This window comes from Plectropomus leopardus, chromosome 21 (assembly GCF_026936395.1).
Source record: "Plectropomus leopardus strain MGB_pleo_1.0 chromosome 21, ASM2693639v1, whole genome shotgun sequence".
Taxonomy (NCBI): Eukaryota; Metazoa; Chordata; class Actinopteri; order Perciformes; family Serranidae; genus Plectropomus; species Plectropomus leopardus.
In genome coordinates this window covers 19,828,936-19,851,945 of record NC_142196.1, presented here as the reverse complement: position 1 = coordinate 19,851,945, position 23,010 = coordinate 19,828,936, and the positions used below count along the sequence as shown (strand labels likewise).

Here is a 23,010-nt window from a genome sequence, read left to right as displayed (position 1 = left end):
AAAGGGTAAATTCATATAACTAAATTAAGAAGAAGAGTGAATAAAAAGTGAATAAAAAATAATATAATGAAAAGGATAATTAATTTATTAATTAAATTTAAAAAAAAAGATGACTAGAAGTGAATAAATAATAATAGTAATATAAAAATAATAAATAAAAAGTGAATAAATAATTATCATAAAAAAGGATCAATTCAAATTATTAAGAAAAAGGTTGAATTAAATGTGAATAAATAATAATATAAAAATAATTTATTTGTATAAATAACTTTAAGAGGGGTAAATTAAAAGCAAATACACAAAAATAATAAAATCAAGATAAATAAAAATAATAGAAAAAAGAAACATGAAATAAACTTTTATTTACAATACATTAATACAGAGTCAAAACAGTTTAATTATTCATTATTATTATATTTAAGGATTTTTTTTTAGAGAAACAGCCATATAATGTCTTTTTTTATCTATTGTTGGAGACTTCTTTAAAAATATTTTCTGACTTAACAATAATTGAGTTAGTGTTAAAACTATGTGAAAGACAAATAGCAATCCCAAATATTTTAAAATGCAATTTGCATTATTATTTTAATCTATAAATGACTAACAATGTGCACTTACTGGTGATCCACACATCCGAGTTTGGATTAACTCAATAAAACATCCAGTCAGGCTCTTGAATTGTCTGGCTTTCTAATTGTATCGCATTTGTCTATCATGCAGACTGCCTAATGAGGCAAAGCTCCACTTGTGCTTAAAAACAGCACCATTCTTTGTAAATTAGGAATTGTATTCTACTGGTAAGAGTCTTATCTGAGGAATTGAATTCTTTTATTGTCCAGACAGCTGAGCTTTGGATGGTAGTCGCTTTTATAACATCCATGTTTTTGGACACAGAGTTCCTACAGTATACAGTATATGTTTAAGTCAGCACTTGATCCAACAGCAGAGCCACACGTCTCTCCTCAGCAGACAGAAGAAAGGACGCCGGCTGTAATTAGCCCTAATTATTAACTGGAACTAGACTGAGACCTGTGAGACACCATGATATCTGTGTCTGTCTTAAACGGCTCATTCAAGGCGGCAGATAACCAAAACAATCTGCTCAGCTCCAGCAGCAATGCTTGAATGTTTAATTAAATAGTGTGAACTGGTTAGACTCAGACATTAGATTATATGGAGCAGAAACCACAGATAAAATGCTTGACCCTAAAAACAGACTGACAAATCTTTTTAGCCAAAGTGAATGACTGTAATTGATGGAGAAAATACTTTCTGCAGCCACGTACTCACAAAGCTGACGTTTGCGCTCACTCTTTCTCTCTCTTCTGCTCGTCTGAGACCTGATACAAATTCAAAAGGATCTGCTGCTTTGAAGATAAGCGCTGCAGTTCTGCCATAAACAATGATTGTGCTGTTTCTTTCCTGTGGCGTGATTTATTTAAAGTATTATGCTGTAAGGATTTGGGCTGGTTTTCCTGGCAGGGCCGGCTGTGTACGTATCCACTACTTGTGTAGTTTATTGGATACTTGAGATTCAGGAAAACACTCAGGGAGTCATCAAAGTGTAACCTTTATCTATAGTAACAATTTATGAAATATACAAAAACTCTGACATGTTTGCCTTAAAAATGTCTTTTTCAAATAAATGCTGCAGTGTAAAAAGAGACTACTTATTCCAACTTTTAAAAAAAAGTAAGTTTGAGGGCTGCCTTTCAATGTTGCTAAATTTGAGAAAATAATTTTTTAAGTAATTTTGTAATTATTCAAGTTGTCCTCTCAAATTCAGTCAACTTAAAAAATTAAAGGCAGTCTGGCCACTAACTTTTTAAAATTAAAACAAATTGTTTTAGAAAATACAATTGAAAAGAAAAACGTTGATAGATCTATAATGATAATAATAAAAGCAATGTTACCATTCCATGTCCAAGAAGAAGAGAAGGAGTAGGAGGCAGTGAATACCTATTAAATCCTTTTTTTCCCAAATTTTAAACATGAATATCCCCAATTTCTGCCCTAATATTCACAATACACACTTTGATCTACACCCATACACACCTTGAACTCAATAAAATATGTCAAATTTAATGCACAGTTTGGTGCACCATATTTTCTTATCCCTTTTATTTTTTTTACTCTTGCATAATTGAGACGTGCCCATCGGTAACTAACATAGCAGAGGGGGACTTTTGAAAAGAAACACAATGCTTGCAGTCCTGCACACACACTCACAAACATATGCTTCCTTTGATAAAGTGTTTTTATACCAGCAGAAATTCTATGGCAGCGTCCCTTAAGACAATATCTGCGTAAAATACCAAGTTATTTATAGCGAGTGTGCCATTTTGACTTCAAAAAATAAACATGAGCGTAATGGAGAGTTCAAACACAAGGGAGCCATTATTCAGCCAAAACCTACGGGAGTATTCTGGTACACGCAGGGTGTAAATTGCCTTAAAGTGTTGATTGTAATATCTCAAAATCTTAATGAGATTCTGCATTACAACCTTTATTTAAAACTGGCTGTAGACTTAGTGAAAGTGAGGGACATCCTTAAGTGATTAACACCACACTAAGATTAAAAGACAGTAATTTCCTCAGGTATCAAAGCATAAACATTTCATCTTGTCTTGAAAACATAACGGGGCAAAGTTGTATGTATGTGTTTGCCTGCGATTGTATTCCAAGAGGATGGAGAGGGATCTTTTGAACGTCCACGCCAGGATACAGCTGCCTATGACTAATTTCAAACTCCCCTTCTAGGGCCTAGGCAGCCCGTTTCACAAGTTACACACATCACCAGGCATCTGTTTCCTGTTTTCATTCTTTGAGTTATCTTATTTTCCTTATTTCCCCCTCACCTGTTACAGTTCACGTTCCTTCCATCATACAGCACGGGCCTGTTGTGTTTCGACACGAGGCCGTCAGACGTCAGCAACAAAAAAACAAAAATACCCATGAATGTGGTACAAATCATGTCATTTCAAGATAAAGTTTAATGACAACATGTCATTCTTAAACACACATTTTTATTATAAAATGGACACATGTTCGAGACTTTTTCCTTTACAACATCCCAAAAGTGTTTTGGATTTTTGCGACACACGTTTAATATAATTCTCCTATGAGCTGTAATATTTCAGAAGTTTCTCATCAGTGGGTTTCAGGATCTTCTTCTCGGGCATGTTAACGACCCAGCCTGGAGAGAGGCCAAAGAAGATCTGTCGAATATCCTTCCTCATGGAGAGCATGTGATACAGTTCATCCTTTGAAATGTCTGGCAAAATATATCCATACTTCTGTGCCAGGGCGAGCCGGGCCTGCTGGATCTTCTCCGGGTTTGCCAAGTAACCCCGGTTTTCAGCATCGGTGTAATACGGGACCATATCCTCCCCGGGTAGCATTCGCTTTGGAATGGGCTGCCCGCGTAAGAAGAACGGGACGGGCTTGATAAGAATCCCTGCAAAAGAGGATATATATTTAGGTTTATTATCTAAAATACGCACGATGAATGTTGTATTGTTGGCGCGTGCAGATCAGTTATGAGTTACCGAGACTTATAGGATCATAGAAACTGGTAGTGATGACCCCTCCGTTCTTCTCAATAGCAGCTATAGCTCCTTCAGACGCTCTCTGAACTTCAATGTTGATTTTTGCAGCAAAAATGTCGGCACCCTGCGACAGACAGAGCACATCAAAGGTGAAACCTTCAGCAGAGCAGGACAGGAGTCAAAAACATCTTGATCTGTGACTGAATGGCAACATTGTTATGTGGTGCCACCTACTGGCACAAGATGATCCAAGAGCCTCACAATGACCGTTTGTCTGCATCCTGAATACCTGATTTCACTATCCAGTAATTAAAAGCCTTTCATACTTAACATTGCTATGCAAGACCGGTTCTAAGCATGCGCAAGGTGGGGCAATGCCCAAACTGAGGCATCTTTAGCCCTGAATAATTTTTGAGCAGTTAATTATCACTTATGGTAGTGATGTAATTTTGTGCCTTTAGTGAACAGAGTGGAGGTAAAATAAAATCAATCAGAAATGGTTCACATAAACATACAGTATGTCAGCCTCCATCAAAATAGAGTGTCTACACTGAAACAGACAATTATTATGTCTGTATATATATATATATATATATATACATACATGTATAATTAAACATTTTCTTTAACAAAGACAATGTCCCTATTAAGCCAAAATATAAACCCAATCTTTCCTTAAATGTTGTTTCTCCCATTGACACTATAAATTAAAGAGACAATTGGAGATAAGAGTAACTTTCCATCTCTCTCATGATTGACGCTAGGCGTGAAAAACAGAAATGACCTCATCAACGAGCTGGACTCCATAGTCCCTCTTCAGAGGCTGGATTGTCACTCCTCTGGCATTGACCAGCTGGGTCAGGTCTATGGGCTGGGTTGGGTCAACTCGTCCCAAATCAATCAGGTACTGCAGTCGTTTCAGTGACAGAGGATGGTACTGAGGACGGCGACTGAGGGGGAGCACACAAACATTGGAATTAACAGATAAAAATAATTTGTGATTACCTGAATCTGGCACTCAGCTAAGAAAAATAAGCTATTTGACCCCTTGAATCCTGAGCAAACTGATTTGATATCACTCGAAAACAGGCAATGACCAACTCAGAGAGACATGTCCCACAAATTGCAAGAAATTTGTATATAACAAAAAAAATATTTAAAAAATTGTTTTAAAAGAGGCGAGGATTGGCAAAATTATCCAAGAGATACAAATACTAGATACTATTTCGCGTTAAAATAAAAAATAAATGAGTATTCTCTGTCAGCATTTTAATGATAAACTGCATGAGTGATCTATTCGTTTGTGTAACTTGACACAAGCTTTTACCTGTGTCCTTCATTGTAGCCATATTTTGGGATGGCCAGATAAAACGGAGTCTGACCCCCTTCAAATCCCAGCCGGGGCCGGTTGCCTCTCTGTCGCTCTCCTTTGTGTCCTCGGCCGCTTCTGTTGCCACCATGCTGTCCTCTGCCCCGACGTGTCTCCTAAAATCAAAGAAAATTGAGCAGTGGTTGTTGCTAGCTTGCTAATGTATCATATCATCAAAACAGAAGGTTAGCATGCGGCTAATTAGCTACGTTAGCTCGATTAAAGATAGCGATTAAAAAGATGAAAAATGAAAACGTACCGACTTTCTGGCTCCTGGTTCAGGTCGCAAGTTTGCTAAAGTTAACCGCGGCAGAGTCTTCAAAACATCTAACGCTTTACCGCCGGGTTTTTTGGGGAAAGACATGTTTCTGTTGCTCACATGTCAAAGTTAGCCGAACCAAGGACATGGAAGTCACGTGACCGAGGTCAACGGAAGTATTATCTGGTATTTCAAAATAAAAGCGCGGCCGCTAAAATGCGCTACATAAACTGTTTTAGTAATTGTTTGTGGTAAATTTCTTTAAATATTACTATGATGAAGGTTAAAGAAAGTTACTAATTTTAAGTGAAATCGGTAAACCAAACAAATAAAAGCCATTTCTGACCCAAACAATCTGTGTCAAAGGTCACGACTAAATATACTACAGGTTTAATGCATGCTTATTCATATATTCAAATACGTTTAACAGTCTAAAAATCTATTGCTTTTTATGTCAAAGGACAGCATTCAGTTGAAATCTATCAAGAAAAGACAGAAAGAGGGATGTGAACCTAATTTTTTTTTTGTTTTTGGATAAATAATTTCCCCAATAAAATAAAAAATAATATAACATTGCTAAAATATTTGTTACTTGTATTGTCACAATAACAGAATATATCAGATTATAAAATCGTTAGTTATTTTTTAAAATATTTTTTTATTTATTTGTAGCTATTATGATTATTTATTATGTTCTGTGTACAAGGTCGATTATTTGTGCTCTCATGCATGTTTGTTTAAGTAAAGCTGTGGAATTTTTTTTCTCACAGTACTTTTTTAATTTATGCTTTTAAGTTACATAATCTCATTATATAAATTTTCTAAAGTGTGCTTTGTTGTAAATTTTTATTTGATTTAAGGGTTGTTAAAGCAGCTTTTATTGACATTCCAACGCACCAATCAGTGCTTTGCATTTGCAAAGAACCTCCATTGTCAGCCAATCATGTAGCGGCGGAGGCGGGACTACGAATCGTGTCCGTGCAGGTGGTGAGTAGTGTGATCCGGCGGTGTGTTATTTTCAACAAAATTCAACTTTTAAAAAAGAAATTCACGACTGCGAGAGGCAACACGAGGCGACGGTCGCTTGACCTCCATCTTCGGTCGACATTTGTCCTTAAACTGTAGGGTATTTGACAGCTACAGTCGGACAAAGATCGACACAGATTGACAGTTGGTGGATATCGTTATTAGCTTACAGTAGCTAACTTATCCCGACATACCAGCTGCCTCAGCGCTGTATGTGCGGCAATAACATGTCAGCGCCTTTACCTGCCATTGTGCCTGCTGCCCGGAAAGCCACTGCAGCGGTGAGTTAACCAGGCAACACTCGTTCACATATAGACCAAGTTAACCACAAACAAGTTCCAGGGATTAGCCAGCTAACTATAAAACTGCTGTCAGATGTCGACATGCCTCTGCAGTTATGTGTGTTTTGTTTTTACAGGTGATATTTCTGCATGGCCTCGGTGACACGGGGTACGTGAGAGCAGCTTTTTTTGGTCGTTGTTTGTCATGTGAGGGACTGTTGTTTATTAATCAGATGAGGGGGGTGGCTAAGGTGTGGATCTGTCTTTTGACCCTCTCCAAAGCTGCAAATATTTTTTTCTTGAGCCTGTCCCTCCATCATACATTATTTGGTGGAGAAAAAAAATGCACTCTTATGTTTGAAAGTTGAAGATAAAACCCTGTAGCTGAAGAAAACCGTTGTTTCTCTCTCATGCGCATGCAGGTTAGTTAGTGCAAATGGTTTAAATTTGGCAATTTTTTAAATGAGACATGTAGAATAATATGTAATTTTGTTGAAATGTCACTATTTTAAAATTAGAGCTGATTATTTTTTTTTCAGACAGAAGCACTTGTCCCACATAATGTACTCAAGGACCATTGAAAATTTAAAAATCTAATGATAATTTCTGTTTTTACATTTTCTGAATCTGCAGTTAAAATAAATACAAAATACAGCCATCTAGCTCTTCAAAACCTGGATTTACATGACTTTTCTTGTGCTGTGTTCAGGCACTTTTCACAAGTATTTTAACCTTTTGAACTAATCGAGCTACTAGGTTTGATTATCTTTTGACAACATGGGAAAAAGGCAATGACCAGCTTGGCAAGAAATTGAAGGAAATTAAATATTTAGAAATTATTATTAAATAATGGGATATAATTATTATAATTAGAAATTCAACGTTATTGCACAGAATTATTATAACTTTAAGCATTTTTCAGGTCATTTTTTATTTTTATTTTTTTTCTTTAAAAACTTTTCCTTTATTTGTTTATATGTTAGGGGTTTTGTTGTTGCTATTTTTCAGGTATTTTTCTTTTACTTTTTGCAATTTTTTGGATAATTTTTGGGTCATTTCTTCTTTAGTAACTCAATGCCTTTCCCCCATGTTTTTGAAAGAAATCATGCCAATTTGCCCAGGTTTCAACAGGTGTAAATTTTATTTCCCTCCCCCTAAGCCAAAATAAAAAATGTAACTCCCTCCCCAGTGATTAAAAAATTATTTGATATGCCCCCTTTTTGCACCACCTGCTCCCCTCTCATAAGAAATGATCAGTCCCTAAACAAAAATTTTATTATAACTAGTTTAACTTTGTCCAATATGACAGGCATGGCTGGGCAGAAGCTTTCGCGGGCATCAGGATACCACATGTGAAATACATCTGTCCACACGCGTAAGTATTCACAGCAGTCTATAACATAACACGGGGCATCTGCAAGTGTTGAACATTTTTAAATTATGAAAGCACATAATTTCAATGCCTTATATAATATGTCTTCCATTAAACTTGGCATTTAAGGGTGTAAAAATCTGCAAACTTATTTACACACATTCACATGTTCTGTGCACAAATGTGACATTATATGTTTCTTCATGGATTACAGTCCCACCATGCCTGTTTCTCTGAACATGAGGATGTCCATGCCTTCCTGGTAAGTGTCACGGTATTTTTGCACATATTTGTATACAGTGTGGCCGTTCACACACACACAAATCCTCACGTTTTCTCTCGTGTAGGTTTGATATTTATGGGTTGAGCCCAGATGCAAGTGAAGATGAGTCTGGTATTAAAAGAGCGTCAGAGAACAGTACGTCTATAAATCCATTTTTTACTCATGTTAAGAATATTGAGAAGTGGCATAGTCTTCATGTTTAAGTGTTGTCTTTCATTTCTGCACAGTTAAAGCCTTGATAGACCAAGAAGTGAAGAACGGGATACCTTCACACAGAATTCTCCTGGGCGGATTTTCACAGGTAAGTGTGGCACGTACCCTCCGCAGATGATGCATTACATAACAGTTTTTAGTGTGATTCACCGTCTGTGCACTTAAAGGGTAACTTTAGTATTTTTCAGGCTGGGCTCTTGTCCCATGTTTTTGTGTCTTAAGTGACTAATGGAGACAATATTTTTTGGTCTAGTACTGAGAAAGAGTGCTGCAGCATTTGTGCACCGTCAATGTACATCCACTAAAACTGTTTGTTTTTGCCATTGACAGGTTCAGATTATTATTAGACATTTTTGTTACAGAGTAAATGTTTTTAGCTTAACCAGAAACAGCCACAAATTCATTATCACCAGACCCATCAGACTCCATTTAAATTAAGAGTTATTTTAGCGTGTGTAGAGCCAGCATATTTCCACATCTAACTGCGTGAATTAAGTGATGATTGTTTGAACAGCAAAATGAAAAACTGAATTTTTTTTTTCTTTTTTTAGTTTTATTTTGTTTCTGTGTACTTTGAATGGAGTGTGAAACAAGAGTTTGACACTTTGGGAAATACTTTGCTTTCTGGCAGAGAGGTAGATAAGAGGATTAATAGCACTCTGAGTTTTTGCCTGTTAAATATGAAGCTACAGCCAACAGCTAGTTGGCTTAGCTGGAAACGAGGACAGCTAGCACCTCTAAAGCTCACTGGTTAACATGTTACAGCTCGGTTGTACAAAAATGTGTAAAGACAATTATTCTATTCGGTTGTGTGCAGGACGATTTCTTGGCTGCGCGCCGTTGCCAGGCAACCAGCAGAGACTCCAGGAAGTTATCGTGCTCGGCCAAGAAATAGTCTGGCACACAAGCCCCTGTACTAATCCATTCAGTATAGATCACAAGGTCAATACCAATATTAGAACTTGAAAGATTTGTGATCCAACAAATCAGCTGTCAGTACCTCTGTGCAGATCCAGCTCTGCAGCTCGTTTATATTTAGGAGGAACCTGAAATTACCTCCATCCTCTGCTGTCACGAGGCTGCTGCTTTTATGCTTTTTGTCTCTGTTAATATCAGTCAAAAGAGATATGTGACGAGGATTTTTTAAAACAAAAGTGTTTGTTTTTTTTCCAGGGTGGAGCTTTGTCTCTCTACACCGCTTTAACAACTCAGCAGAAGCTTGCAGGAGTGGTCGCTCTGAGCTGCTGGCTCCCTCTCCGAAACTCCTTCCCTCAGGTAGAAAAAAACATAAAGCACACCAATTTGCAGTAGATCTTTTTAGATATTTACATTTAAAAACAGAAGCGCAAGGGCTGATCAGACAGAGCGTGTTTTGCAGCGTGCTGCGTCTTTTTTTAATTGTTGTGAGGCAACCACCAAATCACCCGACCTTAGCTTTTTGCTGCGAAGTAAAGCTACAAATCTGAACCTCAAAATTTGCATATAAATGGACAGGCAGCACTTGCTCTGGCTCTGATTGAGGGCAAGAGGCTGTTTTCAAATAGTATGTTGGTCACAGCGAAACAGAGATCTGTGTGGCTTCATTAGACCCCCAAGTCTCATTTATTCAGATTTATATCATGATAATGGCAATATTTGACCTGTTGACATTTAGGCATCATACCATTACATACGGAAACAACAAGCGTGGCAGAAGGCGGAATCGGCCAGGAGCAACTCCAGCACTACAGAGTCAGTGGCCTGGACCACCTGGACCTTTTTTTGTATTTGGCAACTGTTTAGATGTGAAATGTTCGATTTTATTTTGTCGTAATATTTATATGTCAAAGAGAATATGAATCTCACTGAATTGTTTACAGACAAAATAACAAAACATTTTTGTTAAATTTTTACTAAATATTTGAAGGTGCACAATATTTATGTTGACATAAACAACTATTTGTTGCATTTTATTGTTCTTGAAATTAATAATAAAGTATTGTCAGTATTTTTGTCATATTGTCAAGAATATCGTTATCGCAAAAAATAGCCTGAAATATCGTTATTGTTTTACGGCCATATTGCCCACCTCTAGGTCAAATTCATCATCTCATTTTTTAGTTGAAATTAAATTTTATTCCACACATATTTGTGCAGAAAAATGCCCCAGATGTTCATTTTCTTGTGAACTATTCCTTTAATTGAATTACAGTAATAATTACAGTAAAGGGATTCTCATAGCTACGTCCTAATCTGTTATAATCAGATAATAAGAATAATCCTAATCTCCTGTGTTCTCAGGCGTCTGCCAACAGTGCTAACAAGGACATGCATGTGCTACAATGCCACGGGGATGCTGACCCCCTCGTCCCCTTCATATTTGGCAGCCAGACAGCAGAAAAGATGAAAAGCCTCCTCAATCCTGCCAACGTCACCTTCAAGTCGTATCGGGGTCTACCTCACAGCGCCTGTTCCGAGGTCAGTGTGGGAAAATTCACATCTGACTTACGAGTTGTGTCTGTATTAACTATTTACAGGGTTCCCATGGTCACGAAAAAAACCCCCAGAAAAGTCATTCAAGTTCACAATCATGTTTCCTGGCCTGGAAAAGTCATGGAATAAGTTAAAATCATTTAAAGTTTTGGAAAAGTCATTGAATTATTAAGCAAAATGGCTTGCTTTCTTTCTAAAATGGGAAGAAAGCAACGAGCAACTTATCAGAAGAAATTGGCCCAAAAATTTCAACAAATAAGTAAAAAACACAAGAAAATAACCTGAAAACAAGGAAATAAAAAACAAAAAGGAAATTTCCTGAAAAAATGTTTAAAAATAATAATTCTGTAACATAATCTGAAATATACATATATGTATACATGATTCTGATAATTATCAATATCATTTATCAAAGATTTCCCTAGCTATTTAAAAATAAATTTCTAAATCTTCTAATTTCCTGCCATTTGTAGGACATTTCTTCGACACTCCTGTGAAAATCACCTGAACGCAGCACAAGAAAATCAATGTTTATCTTGGTTAAAAGGGCTATAAATCTTTAAAAGTTTTGGAAAAGTCATTGAATTCTGTTGTGTAGGTTGGAAAACCTTCCACGTAATGTTATATAATGTAACAAAATGTTTTTTTTCTGAAGCTGTCGACGAATGACGTTTTGTTTTACGTGATTTATTTATCATTTTCACCCAGCGTCCCGTCTCTTTCTTCATGTGTGCCAGCTAGCTGAAATTATCTGTAAATTTGATTTTTTTGGAAAAACACAGGGCAAGCAGGGCAAGAAAAAGATGGTCATGAAAAGTCATTGAAAAGTTTTGAAATTCTAAAAAATGTGTGGGAACCCTGTATTAAGTTTTATTCTGTATCCATGCAGGAAATGGTGGATGTCAAGCGATTCATAGAGAAGCAGCTTCCTCCCATCAGTGACGAATGAACTCGGGAGGAGACGCACAGCACCTTTGGGCTCCAGCGAGACTCCGCAGATTCCAGGAACCACTGACTTACTTGACAATAAAACCACGCTGCTGCTCATAGAGCCAGACAGGACCGGGGCTCCATATTTTAACGCAGGAGAGGATTAACAGTCCTGACCTCACACACAACCCCCAGTGTTAGAGTAACTTTAGTTGCTTGATTGTAAAGCTATTTGCCATCGAGACAAGCCATTTGCTGCAGGAAACGTATGTATTGGAATAACTAGGGCTATACTTTATGGTTTAATATCTCACAATAAATGGCCTGTTGTTAAATGCTCTTTTTTTATTAGTAGAGCCTGTGTGTAGTAGTGCTGAAACATTTATTAGACGATAATATAATTTGAGGCATTTTATTAAGCCAAATTGACGTTTGTTGCGTATAGCTTCTCAATTTAAGTGTTTGCTGATTTTTTTTTCTCCTTTGGATGATTGTAAATATGATATTTTGGGTTTTGGATTTGTTGGTGGACAAAACAACTAACTTAAAGACATCATCCATGCTTTAGTAACAGGCGATTTTCAGTATTTTCAATATTTTTGACATCATAGACTGTGAATCTAAAAAAAATCAGCAGTTAAAGCTGGGGTAGGCAGTTTCATTTTGGCATCATGGGGTAAAAATCATGTAATTTACTTTAAGCAAATTGTAATTCAGGTGGTCTGAGAGAAAACTGGCTCTGTTTTTAGGCTTTAGAAAATCTAACCTGTGACGGGAGACTTCGGCCAGTCACACCTTATTTTATTCTAAAATTTTGGACATTTTTTGCCTAGCTCTTTTTGTTTTTAATTTCCAAATCTTTAATTTCTTGAAATTGCAGAACAGCTCTTGCTTAGTTGCTCATTGCCGTTTTTGCATGTTATCAAATAAGAGAAAAACAATTTACTTATATTTTGAAGGTTTAAATACTTGAGAAGGCATCTGATGGAAGGAAAGAGATGTCGATCCAGGTTTCAAAGGGTTAATCAGTATTTTGTCAGTTACACAAATAGTATTAAGTATTTCTAAACAGAGCACATATGCACAACTTAATCAATGTCATTTCAGTGCAGCTTAATATATAAAACCTTTCTTACAGTGTATATGTATAGCACTATATGTTGATGACACACAACAGCAAAACCAACATACGATTGTGCTTTATTTAATTTGTGAGAATTCAAATAGCTATTTCACACAAATTCCTTTTTAAATACACAAATATATCAGTGGTCATGGTCATGTTTTCAGTTTTTTCCCCTCCTGTTTTGTGTTAAATTAAATATAATATGACTAATATCACAGTATTGAAACACACAGACAAGAAGATCTATTTCTGGGTATCAGCTCATTGAGTTGTAAAAACTTTTTTATCTTTGAGAAGAGCTGAAAGCACCAACATATGAAGTCATTGTTGCACCATTCATATTAGACCAAAGGTGCTAGTGTAGAAGATCTTACTCCAAGGCACTTTCCTTCTTCTTAAGTTACTGTTAAATAAAACCTAGTTTCTACAAGAACTGGATATGCATTAAGGCTCACAATATACCTAAATACAAATGCAGTGCTCACAGATACATGCGTTCCCTCTTTAAACAAGGTAGAAAAGTGCAATGTCAAGCGCTAGGGAGTATATAAAAATATAGATATGTTTTACGAACAAGTAACTGATGCCGGACAGAGCATTTGTTCGTGTTTGCTCCAGGTATTTTGGTAAGCTAATCATGGGTAAATAAACAGCAGTTAACAGCTGGATAAAGACCGTTTTTTTTAAGCAGTGTTCATTTTTTCCTGTCTGTCTTTCTTTTAAATAGCAGGAACTCCAACAGGAACACAAAACTCCTTCGTGTGGGACGCATGCGCCAATTTTGAAAAGCTAAGAGAGCGGCAGTCAGTGGAGAGTCTATGGCTCGGGGGGAGGCTCCTCCAGGCTCTTCAGCAGATCTGTGTACGCAGACGAGTTTATGAAGCGGGGGTACGAGTCTCTCTGCATCAGCGTGTAGATCTGCTGCTGAGCGTCGTCAAAGGTGTGCGAGGTCGGCTCCAGCATGTTGCGGTTGATCACCTCTCGGACGCGTGAGTCCAAACTGACCTGGAGAAGATGAACAGGTAAAACACTGAAGCTGTATTAAATGTGAAAACAGCAAATAGAGCTGAAATAACTGCTAGACTGAAATATTACTGAAACAGTTCACCCCAAAATCAAAATACATATTTTTTCTGTTGCCTGTAATGCTACCAATTAATCTACATTGTTTTGGTGTTAGTTGCTGAAAGTTTGGCCGTAGAGATATCTGCTGTCTCTACGACATAATGGACCTAGATGGCGCTCAGCTTATGGTGCTCCAAGTGCCAAAAAAAACATTTAAAAAACTAAACTTCAGTGTCTCTTTCCAGAAATCATGACCCAATTACCAGGGTTCCCGCGGGTCCTAAAAAAGCCTTAAAAGGCATCGAATTAATTCATATGAAAATAAAGCCTTAACTGGTATTAAAACATCTTAAGTATTATTTTATGTGTTTGATACCCCTGCTTTAAATTATTTATTATTTTTGGACTGTTGATTGGACAATTAGTAAGCAATGTGAAGATGTCATCTTGTGTTCTCAGATATTAAAACAGTAACTTGCATGTTGCTGAAATTTTAAAATTGACAAAGTGATTAATCAAGAAAATAATCTACAGATCAATTGATTTTTTTTTTTTTTTTTTGGCTGAAATTTAACCACATGCTTACCACAGCATTGTGACAAAATAAAATCAAGAATTTAAAGTTTAAACGTATCTGCTAAATATAAAACGTACAAATGTAACATATCTGGGTTTTGCAGGATGGCCACATTACTTTGGCAGTTTGGTTGAAAAATCGACTGATTAGTCAGTATACAGAAAATTAATCAGCAGCAATCTGATAATTTAGGAACTGATTGCCACTTTTTAACCAGTCACCAGTCAGTTACAAAACTTAGTAAGAATATTTGTTTTTCTGTCTGTTTTGCATCATTGTAAAGTAAATCTCTTTTGGTTTTGAACTGTTGGTGAGACAAAACAAGATATTTGCTGTTTGGAAAAAAAAATGGAATTAATGGATAGATAACAAAATACTGATAGAAAAATGATAATAATCTTTAGTTGCAGCTCTAAGTGATTATTTTCATGATCAGCTGCTCTAGTTTAGTCTATAAAACGTCAAATAAAAACTGAAAAAAATGGCCATTGCAATTTCCTAAAGCCTGCTGATGTCTTTAAATTTGCTTATTATGTCCAAACCACCAATCCAAAACCCCAAATAATCGATGTACAGTGATATAAAACAGAAAAGCAGCAGGTTTTCACACTGAAGAACCTAGAACCAGAAAAGTTTAATTATTAATCAGTTCTAATTAGATTGTCTAATTAGCAGATACATTTTTCTTGATGAATTTACAGATTATTACTCCTTTAGACAAACATTTGGCCTCGGTGGCTCACCTCTTTAGGGGAAAGGATTGAGATGAAGTCCTCGTATATCTGACGGACTTTCTCCTCCACCACAGTCTTGTTGGTCTCCTTTTTGAGCTCCTCGCAGGCGAGCCAGAACATCATGTTCTCCTCGCTGAACTCCGTCCGCAGGAACTGCCTGAAGCAGCTGCGACCCGCTGCACTCTTCATTACCTTTTCAAACGACACCGGCCAGGAGCGAGCGTCATCCAGAGTCGGCTTCGGGCTTAAAGATAAAACAATAGTGGACGTATTGGTTCCCTGTTATTTAATTTTCTTGGTAATGGCACATAGATGAGTCACTGTGTTTACCTTTCTTCACAATTAGCAGTTCCCTCTGTTCTGCGCTCAAAAGTGGACCTCTGTATTGTCTCGTCTTCGCTCCTGACAGTCAAACTGGAAGAAAAAAAAAGCTTTTAAAATAACTCAACCCTTAATGTGAGCCTCCGTACTAAAAATAATGTAGTTGGTTACAGTGTGAAACCTGTCAAAAAGCACTTTCTGCTATATTATACACAACATGACAAAAAGTACGTGGACACCTGAACGTAAAACCCCATGTACTATTTTATAACATACTCTTCTCTTTAAAGGCTTTCCACAAGGTTTCGGATGGGGTTGAGGTCGAACTGTTCCTTTAGCTGTAAATAAACAGCATAGACACGAAGAAACAGCCTCAAACCAAAACTAAAACAGTATTTTCCTTTTGTTACATAACTTAACATTGATTTTCTGTCAGCCTATATTAAGAATTGGAGGCTTTAAATTGTAAAATAACAGAACATACAGAGAAGTTTCAGGAACGATCTACTGGGAACGTTTGCGTGAATAGTAAAGTGTGTCAACTGTCCACATCGTCCCGTGGGGATCTCCTGTGTGTAATTAAAATGTTCCCAACACCTGATGGCTGGAGACTAATTAGTTCAGGTGAGGGTGAAGCGTCCCATCTGGGAATGTGGCTGTTGTAGCTGTGCAACAATCAGGTGAAAGTGATATAGATGTGGGGCCAAAACGTATTACTCATCCCCAGCGGAGTGAACTAACGCGGCCTAGTTCTGCACACAACAGGTCGGCTGTCCTTAGAGGAAGCACAAGTTAACGGTTGATGATTCGAAAACAGATTAAAACCCCTGAGGCCTCCATCCAGTGCGATCCAGCGTGGGTCACAGGACCACTGTGTTCCTGTTTTTCTGGTATATGATGGTGTGGGCTGTGGTGTTGTTGAATGAGTGGGCGGACGGAGGCAAAAAGGAAGTTGTTCACTATTGAGCTGCTACCATTAAATGAAGCCTAGAGGGACGTCTTCAAACTGTAAAATAATACAGTTTGTGGTTGCGTCAAGTTACGTTTAGCATGTTGTAAGTAGTACACAATATGTGATTTTCCACTGGCCTTGAAAACGGGTTAAAAATCTGTATCAGAAAACCAAATATCTACCAAATATCTGTGAATTTGCAGTTTTTGGATACATGATGTGCTCTCTCAAAATTCTGCTGCATCACATTCACAAAATTCTTGCATTGACAGGCCACATTGTGTCTGCAAGAAATCCAACTTGAATAACAATTAATGACAACGTAAAATTTTTTTTTTTTTAAATTCTTGGCTTCTTGCACTTTGCTGGCAGACCTTCGGTTCGCCCTTTAATCTGCATGAAAGTAACATGATAATACATATTTGTGGCAAAAATACAACTTCTGACACTGGTGAAGGCCAGAAACATGCAACACAGAAGTGAAAATGGTCACCAGTCACAGTGCAGTATGTGCGAGTAGTATACTACATGCACAGCAAGTATAGGTAAAAACAACACTGTGGTAAACAAAAAAATAGATAAATAAAATAAAATGTAAGAGCAAAGTAGTATGGAAGTCATGACTGTAATGACAAGTTAAAATCATTTTAAAATTTGTATATCCTGGCACAGCTGACATTTGTATGCATAATGTGTTCATACTGACTTCCATTTGCAGTCTAGGACAGGAGGACATACAATTAATAGTTGTATGAACAAAAATAAAAAAAAACTAATATATTCAGTGTTTAATTCATTAAAACCTGCATATTTCTGGTTGAATGTCCAATCCAGTCATAAACTACTATAGGTGGCCATACTGAGTGTTGCATAGTCTTATTTTATATTCTGTGCTATATTATAGTGCAATTAGACAAGTGTTTTGCTTATTATAAAGTAAAAGTTGATTGCTTAGTGTAATGGCTATAAAATGATGACACAATCAGTATTTAGACTGGTTTCCGAAAAGCTTTGCTTTAACGGCGCAATTCTGTCTGCCATCAGACTTCCATGCAGAGATGCAGGACGTCTGGCGTTTGTTGCCACGTGCTTTTGTTGTCTAAATATAACCACTTGCAGTGTTATCCCACCATGTGCTTGTGTTGACATCACGGTAGCGGTAACCAGAACATAAAGGGCAGACGCAGAGGGATACCAGCCTATTGTCACCCATTCTTGCCAAATAGCGCCGCTCTGTCAGTGCTTTCGATGTATGAGTGTGACGGCAAAAGCCACCTTCCAACTGGAAGCGCTCGCGCATCGACAGATCACGTTGTGTTGATATATGCTGACCAGATTGCTGGATGGCACCGAGTGGGCCCACATGCAACACGCACGGGCAGCGTCACTTGAAAACCCGGCCAGACAGAACCAGTCGTGTGTGCATGGAACGCTGCCGGTAACCACGTGATATAAGGAGTGCAAGTGTGCTTATACGGCAGGCCTGAGGGGAAGACGACGGATCCCACAAACAACTGATTTTCATACGGGAGTCTAAAGTTCGCTTCCTGTGTAGATGTGTTTTTGTTTTTTTCCTTTACACTTTACCATGTGCCTCTTTTGCCTAAACTTAACCGTCACGACAGTCCACGCTCATCCCACCATTTGCTGGCGTCACCATAACGGCATCAAGGAGCGCAAACAGCGAACACAGAAGGACACCTAAAACGTCATAAATTGACGCGGAAGGTCACTGACTGAGCGACACTATGTGACGAGCTGGGATGAGACTGTGTTGAGGACACCTGGAGAGCAATATGTAGAGGCAGACTGCAAAGCTGCGATCTGCGACGACTGCGGATGAGAACGTGTGGCTGCCGTCTGGTGGGAGGGGCTTAGGATAGAAATTGGGGAGCTCTCAGATTAGGGTGTAGTTTTAAATTTTGCCTTTTTTTGTTGCCTTTTCCAGATTTCTGCCTACACCAGCTTTAAATTATTTTGTGCTTTTATTTTACAACGGGACTTACATTTTCTCCATGATACGGTGCAACAGCTGCGTAAAATGTGACTTAAATCAGAAGAAAAGGCATTTGTACTTTCTTAAGAGGTTCTATTGTATTAAATGAACAATAAGCAGTTATAAATCATGGATGGATAATCATTTCAACATAGTTATCTCTGTGTGTGGAGAAAAAGATATTTGGAAGGCAGAATACACTAACTGGGCCCTTATGTCTCCCTCCTTGCACTACATCTCCCCTCTCCAGCCCTGCTGTGTGGGAGCACTGGAGTGTGATTTACCAGGAGCAGCTACAGCAGCAGCACCAGCAGAAGCAGCAGGCGTTTGAGGCGTTGGTGGGGGTGTTTCCCATACTGTGGCGCGCTTGGAGGACACTGGCAGCTGCTTCCTGATGAACCTGCATCTGTCTCTTACGCATCTCCTCCCGCTCTGAGCCCATGGACTGCATGAGGAGAAGAAAACCACAGTGAGAGTTTTTTTTCTTTCTAAACTGTCAGATTATCACTAAACTGCTGCACACATGCATCACAAGAGATTAAAGATGATCCCGGACTTAAATTACAAGTGGTTACATTTGCAAATTTCACAAGAGAGGAAAACGTGCCGGAATGCGCGAGCACTTCACGACGCGTGCACGGGGTCAACTTCTGTGCAATGCAACCCCAATAATCGACATTTTTTGATCACGAAACAAGGTGCGTTTTGGTGCAGATATCTCAGTGCAAACAGCTCCTGGATCATGCTAAATGCAACAAATTGTGATGAGCAAAAAAAAATTTTTTTTAAAAACGCCCTCCTCTCTCCTCCTGTCTCTCTTCTGTCTCTGTGAGGGATGAGCAGTAATGATAGCGACAAGGCGTTACTCCTGGACCGCAGCAATTGCATCCATCAGTCGCACCCTCGGGAGGACACACACACACGCACACACACATACGCGGGCGCATGCATGATGGTCGATCCAAGACAAGCAATCACCCTGAAGCAAGCAGCCATTTATAGAAACATAATGACATTATTTGATGAGAAAAGCTGATAATTTACAGTCTGACCATTTTTCTTTCAAGGCAAAATAAACAGCAAATATTTACGTTTCTTCATCATTTCAGTACAGATTACACATATGCACGAATGGAAGATGAATGCTGTTATTTCTGCTTGCTGGAATATCCACTCAGAGATGCTCCAGCTTCAATGGATCCTGATTTTATCCGCCTCATTTTTTCCCCAGCAAAAGATGCACCAACACGAGGGGTTTTATGATATCAAAATTCAGATATGAGTACTCACTGTGTCACCATGAATGCCAGAATAAAGGTGATTTTTGGCTCGATCACATCCGTGTGCCTCGGCTTGACACAAACCAGTTGGTCCCCTCTGTGCGCATGCGTTTCCTACAAGTGTGAAAAGATTTTTCTGCGCCCCGTGCATTAACGGCCAGGACACAATGTGCGCTCGCTGTTACAGCAATGGCTGCTCCAGGACGCACTGAGTTCATTGCACAGATCATATTTAGGTTTTGTATTATAGCTTGGTGGTGTGTAAATGAGTGAAGATGCATTGAAGATAATTTCTCGTTAATTCTTTGAAACGTGAACAGATTGGTTTTCTTTAAAAAAAAAAAAAAACTGAACAAGATGTGGCTCAAACATTAGCGAGGAAATTAACTGGAAAAGAAAAGAAAAGAAAGAGGAGCAAAAAAACCACCAAAACAGACAAGAAAATAACCCGAAAAAACGTGATGTTCTTTAACATAATTTTAATATATTATTTAAATAATTATAAATATTGTTTTCTGGACATTTTTCTTATTTATATCTTTATGATCATTATCTTTAAAAAAAATTGAATATTTTTCGTATAAACAATGCCACCTATGGTTAGCAAATCAAATGACTCATATGAATATATAGCTAAAAAGTAAATAAAATAATAATGATCAGTGAGAGATCATTCACAAAATTGCATGAAAATACAAGAAATTAAAATTATTGCAAAGTGAATCCTTGCCTCCTGACTGTGTAGCTGGTAACTTGTAGATGCATTTCTTTTAAACTGGTGTACATGGGTAGATTGGAAGAAGTTCTTGATGCCAAGGCTCTGAATAATTAAGTAAAACATCTGGAAAACCCCAATTCCCACATCTGCAGCTACGCCTCTCCTGGTGCGCCGAGGTGGTGCAGTGTCGGGTGTGTCCAGCAGAGGGCAGCAGCGGCTCTTGTAAACACAGCAGGAGGAAAACAAGAGGCGAGCAAGTCAAGACAGCTGCAGCTGGATGAGGTGAGTGTTATTTACACAAATGTGTATTTATTTCTTTATTTATCAGAGATACTGCTCTGTGAATGTTTCACATGATTTATTTAACCACTCTTTTTTATTTCTTGTTATTGTTTTTGGCTTACACTGTGTAGTCTAAATGTGGCTGTGGTGGAAATTAACTAAGAATAAGTACATTTTTGTTTGTCATTTTTCGTATACTATGCTGTTTTTAAGTGGTGGCACATATAAAAACATACGTCAGTCAATGCTAATGTTAGCTGTATGCATTTTTGGAGTGTTATTTGGGAAAATAATTTTTATACTGTTACAAATGACAAAATTGTGTTTAGTCATGTTTAGCCAGACATTTGGAGTGCTAACATAAACAAATAATCTAATATAATGTTTTTCATCAACGTGTTTTAGCTAGTAGCTTTTGCTCTGTTTTAACCCTTTGAAACCTGCGAATACTGACTGGACTTATTTCAGAAAACATTGGAAGGAGGCAATGAGCAGCTTAATAAAAGATAGCCTTAAAATTTGCGAAAAATTAGTAAAAAAGTTACGAAATAAGAAGAAAAAATGAACTTAAGAAAGAGGTGAAAATAAAATTTAAAAAAAAAATTTGGTAAAATGATTTGAAAATATAATTTTAAGAATAAATGTTTTTTAGTTTATATATATTTTCAAGCCATTTTCTTGTCAGGACATTTTTTGCAGGACGTATCCAACCAATTTCCCCAGGTTTCAGAGGTTAAAATGCTTGTGAAAGGATTTCAATCAAGGGTTAATGTGTGTAATTAAGGGATTGCTAAACTGTCTGAATAGGCCATTTAAAAATGCATGAATTTCATATCGGCATATGTACCAAGCCCTGCAGATATTTTGAATATGCAGGGTTCAATTTTTTAATCTTTGAAAAAAATGAAAAGAAACAAGCTGAATGGCCTACATAAACTATAGGCTTCATATAGCCTGGGGGGCAGGATTTTTGGAAAAATGTACTCCATATAGTATACATCTCACAAAATAGTGCCTTTCACTTTGGGGTTTGCAGTAAGTATATTTTTCACTTCAGCGATATTTTCTGCACTTGAATTTTGATCACAGGACTTCTTAGTGTTTTTTTTAAAAAATATATATTTGATATTTTATCTCTCACCGCCAGAAACAGGCACAATCTAAATATATTGAGTCCAAAATATCAGCATTGGCATTAAAAGAACACCTTGTGTAATATCTGTATATTTGCAGAAAATGAAAGTAAATCTTCATTAAAACCACGAAATTCTGAGAAATGATGCCAAGACGAGCATGACTTCAGTGTTTTCATCCTGCTCTGCTCCCTCCAAATGTAGAGTCCATTGAACTTGGACGCTAATTAAAAGTGCTAAATATTTTAGGTGTCTGTTTGTTTGAAGTTTTATGGACAGCAGCTATCCTTTCATGAGTGAGCCTTTAAATCTTCTAGCTCTGGATGATTTGACCAAAACAGAATTTACATATCTCACTGCAGTACAGTCACACATGTACCATCCTCCAAACACACACAAGAGGAGCAACACTAATGAAACTGAATACATTTTCTTACTCCTGCTCTCTGATTTAATTGCACAGCACACACTGTGGAACGAGATTATCCGCCGCAGCTGAAGTTGCAAATGGGACAGTGGAAATATGATAAATGGTGATTGCAGCAGGGGAGGAATATCCATCCTCATCCACTTTTTATATGTGACACAGCTGTAAAACAAATTCAATATACGAAAGTCTCTCTCTCTAAGCCTCGACATAAATCACACATCTTTTAGCCGTGGTAATCTCTGAGAAGAACTGCCTCTTAAATGGACCCTGCTCTCTGATGAGAAAACTGTTACTGTGATGTATAGCTGGAGCAGATAAGCACACGTGTGAATCTTTTCATCTTTCCACACGGCTGTAAGCACCTATAAACCGTCAGCAAATCTCACTCCGCTCTATGTGTGTTATCTCTAAATTCAATACAATCTCGTACTAGAAAGATCCAGCCTTCCCAAACACATCCCGTAAATCAGCCACCCGGCTGTCTGCTGACGTTGTTCACAACTATAATGTGCAGTTATATTCACTCTGGTTATTATGTTTCTCATTTTCCAAGTCCGAAATTCAATTCATTGCAAGTCATTATTCCTGCTCTGGCAGTGAGTAAAAATCTTTCAGTGAGTTGAGGCTGAAAAGTCTCATTTTT

General features: G+C 37.6%; 4 protein-coding genes across 5 annotated transcripts in view; 2 read left to right on the top strand and 2 right to left on the bottom strand.

Moving 5' to 3' along the window:
- Nucleotides 1-2,975: 2,975 nt before the first annotated feature.
- Nucleotides 2,976-5,354, bottom strand: mrpl15 (mitochondrial ribosomal protein L15). The gene is made up of 5 exons (XM_042510608.2): nucleotides 5,177-5,354; nucleotides 4,876-5,033; nucleotides 4,333-4,498; nucleotides 3,549-3,672; nucleotides 2,976-3,457 (listed from the first exon to the last, which is right to left on the bottom strand). Exons 1-5 carry the CDS (start codon nucleotides 5,279-5,281, stop codon nucleotides 3,120-3,122), a joined length of 891 nt encoding a protein of 296 aa, XP_042366542.1. The 5' UTR covers nucleotides 5,282-5,354; the 3' UTR covers nucleotides 2,976-3,119.
- Nucleotides 5,355-6,133: 779 nt separating this feature from the next.
- Nucleotides 6,134-12,088, top strand: lypla1 (lysophospholipase 1). Its single transcript, XM_042510444.2, has 9 exons — nucleotides 6,134-6,483; nucleotides 6,621-6,652; nucleotides 7,793-7,858; nucleotides 8,070-8,117; nucleotides 8,203-8,273; nucleotides 8,366-8,439; nucleotides 9,525-9,626; nucleotides 10,632-10,808; nucleotides 11,713-12,088. The coding sequence occupies exons 1-9, from the start codon at nucleotides 6,415-6,417 to the stop codon at nucleotides 11,770-11,772; spliced, it is 699 nt and encodes a 232-aa protein (XP_042366378.1). The 5' UTR covers nucleotides 6,134-6,414; the 3' UTR covers nucleotides 11,773-12,088.
- An 848-nt stretch (nucleotides 12,089-12,936) lies between these two features.
- On the bottom strand, nucleotides 12,937-20,579 carry LOC121960755 (regulator of G protein signaling 20). Its single transcript, XM_042510605.2, has 5 exons — nucleotides 19,815-20,579; nucleotides 18,809-18,969; nucleotides 15,586-15,669; nucleotides 15,265-15,499; nucleotides 12,937-13,884 (listed from the first exon to the last, which is right to left on the bottom strand). Exons 1-5 carry the CDS (start codon nucleotides 19,953-19,955, stop codon nucleotides 13,696-13,698), a joined length of 810 nt encoding a protein of 269 aa, XP_042366539.2. The 5' UTR covers nucleotides 19,956-20,579; the 3' UTR covers nucleotides 12,937-13,695.
- The window catches only part of LOC121960972 (delta-type opioid receptor-like), a 63,425-nt gene continuing 59,266 nt past the window's right edge, over nucleotides 18,852-23,010 (top strand). For both annotated transcript variants that reach the window (XM_088072322.1, XM_088072321.1), the window contains exons 1-2: nucleotides 18,852-18,993; nucleotides 20,675-20,804. The gene's annotated coding sequence lies outside the window, so the exon portion shown is untranslated. The remainder of the gene's footprint in view (nucleotides 18,994-20,674; nucleotides 20,805-23,010) is intronic.

Bases quoted from the DNA above. Each gene is read 5' to 3' on its own strand.
- LOC121960755 (XM_042510605.2), bottom strand. From the start codon at position 19,955: ATGCACGGGGCGCAGAAAAATCTTTTCACACTTGTAGGAAACGCATGC. The intron at 18,970-19,814 runs GTGAGTACTCAT...CTCCTCATGCAG, and splicing joins CTGGCATTCATGGTGACACA to TCCATGGGCTCAGAGCGGGA. The intron at 13,885-15,264 runs GTGAGCCACCGA...CATCTTCTCCAG, and splicing joins CAATCCTTTCCCCTAAAGAG to GTCAGTTTGGACTCACGCGT.
- mrpl15 (XM_042510608.2), bottom strand. From the start codon at position 5,281: ATGTCTTTCCCCAAAAAACCCGGCGGTAAAGCGTTAGATGTTTTGAAG. The intron at 5,034-5,176 runs GTACGTTTTCAT...CTTTGATTTTAG, and splicing joins AACCAGGAGCCAGAAAGTCG to GAGACACGTCGGGGCAGAGG. The intron at 3,458-3,548 runs GTAACTCATAAC...CCTCTTTTGCAG, and splicing joins CTATGATCCTATAAGTCTCG to GGATTCTTATCAAGCCCGTC.
- lypla1 (XM_042510444.2), top strand. From the start codon at position 6,415: ATGTGCGGCAATAACATGTCAGCGCCTTTACCTGCCATTGTGCCTGCT. The intron at 9,627-10,631 runs GTAGAAAAAAAC...CTGTGTTCTCAG, and splicing joins TCCGAAACTCCTTCCCTCAG to GCGTCTGCCAACAGTGCTAA. The intron at 10,809-11,712 runs GTCAGTGTGGGA...GTATCCATGCAG, and splicing joins CTCACAGCGCCTGTTCCGAG to GAAATGGTGGATGTCAAGCG.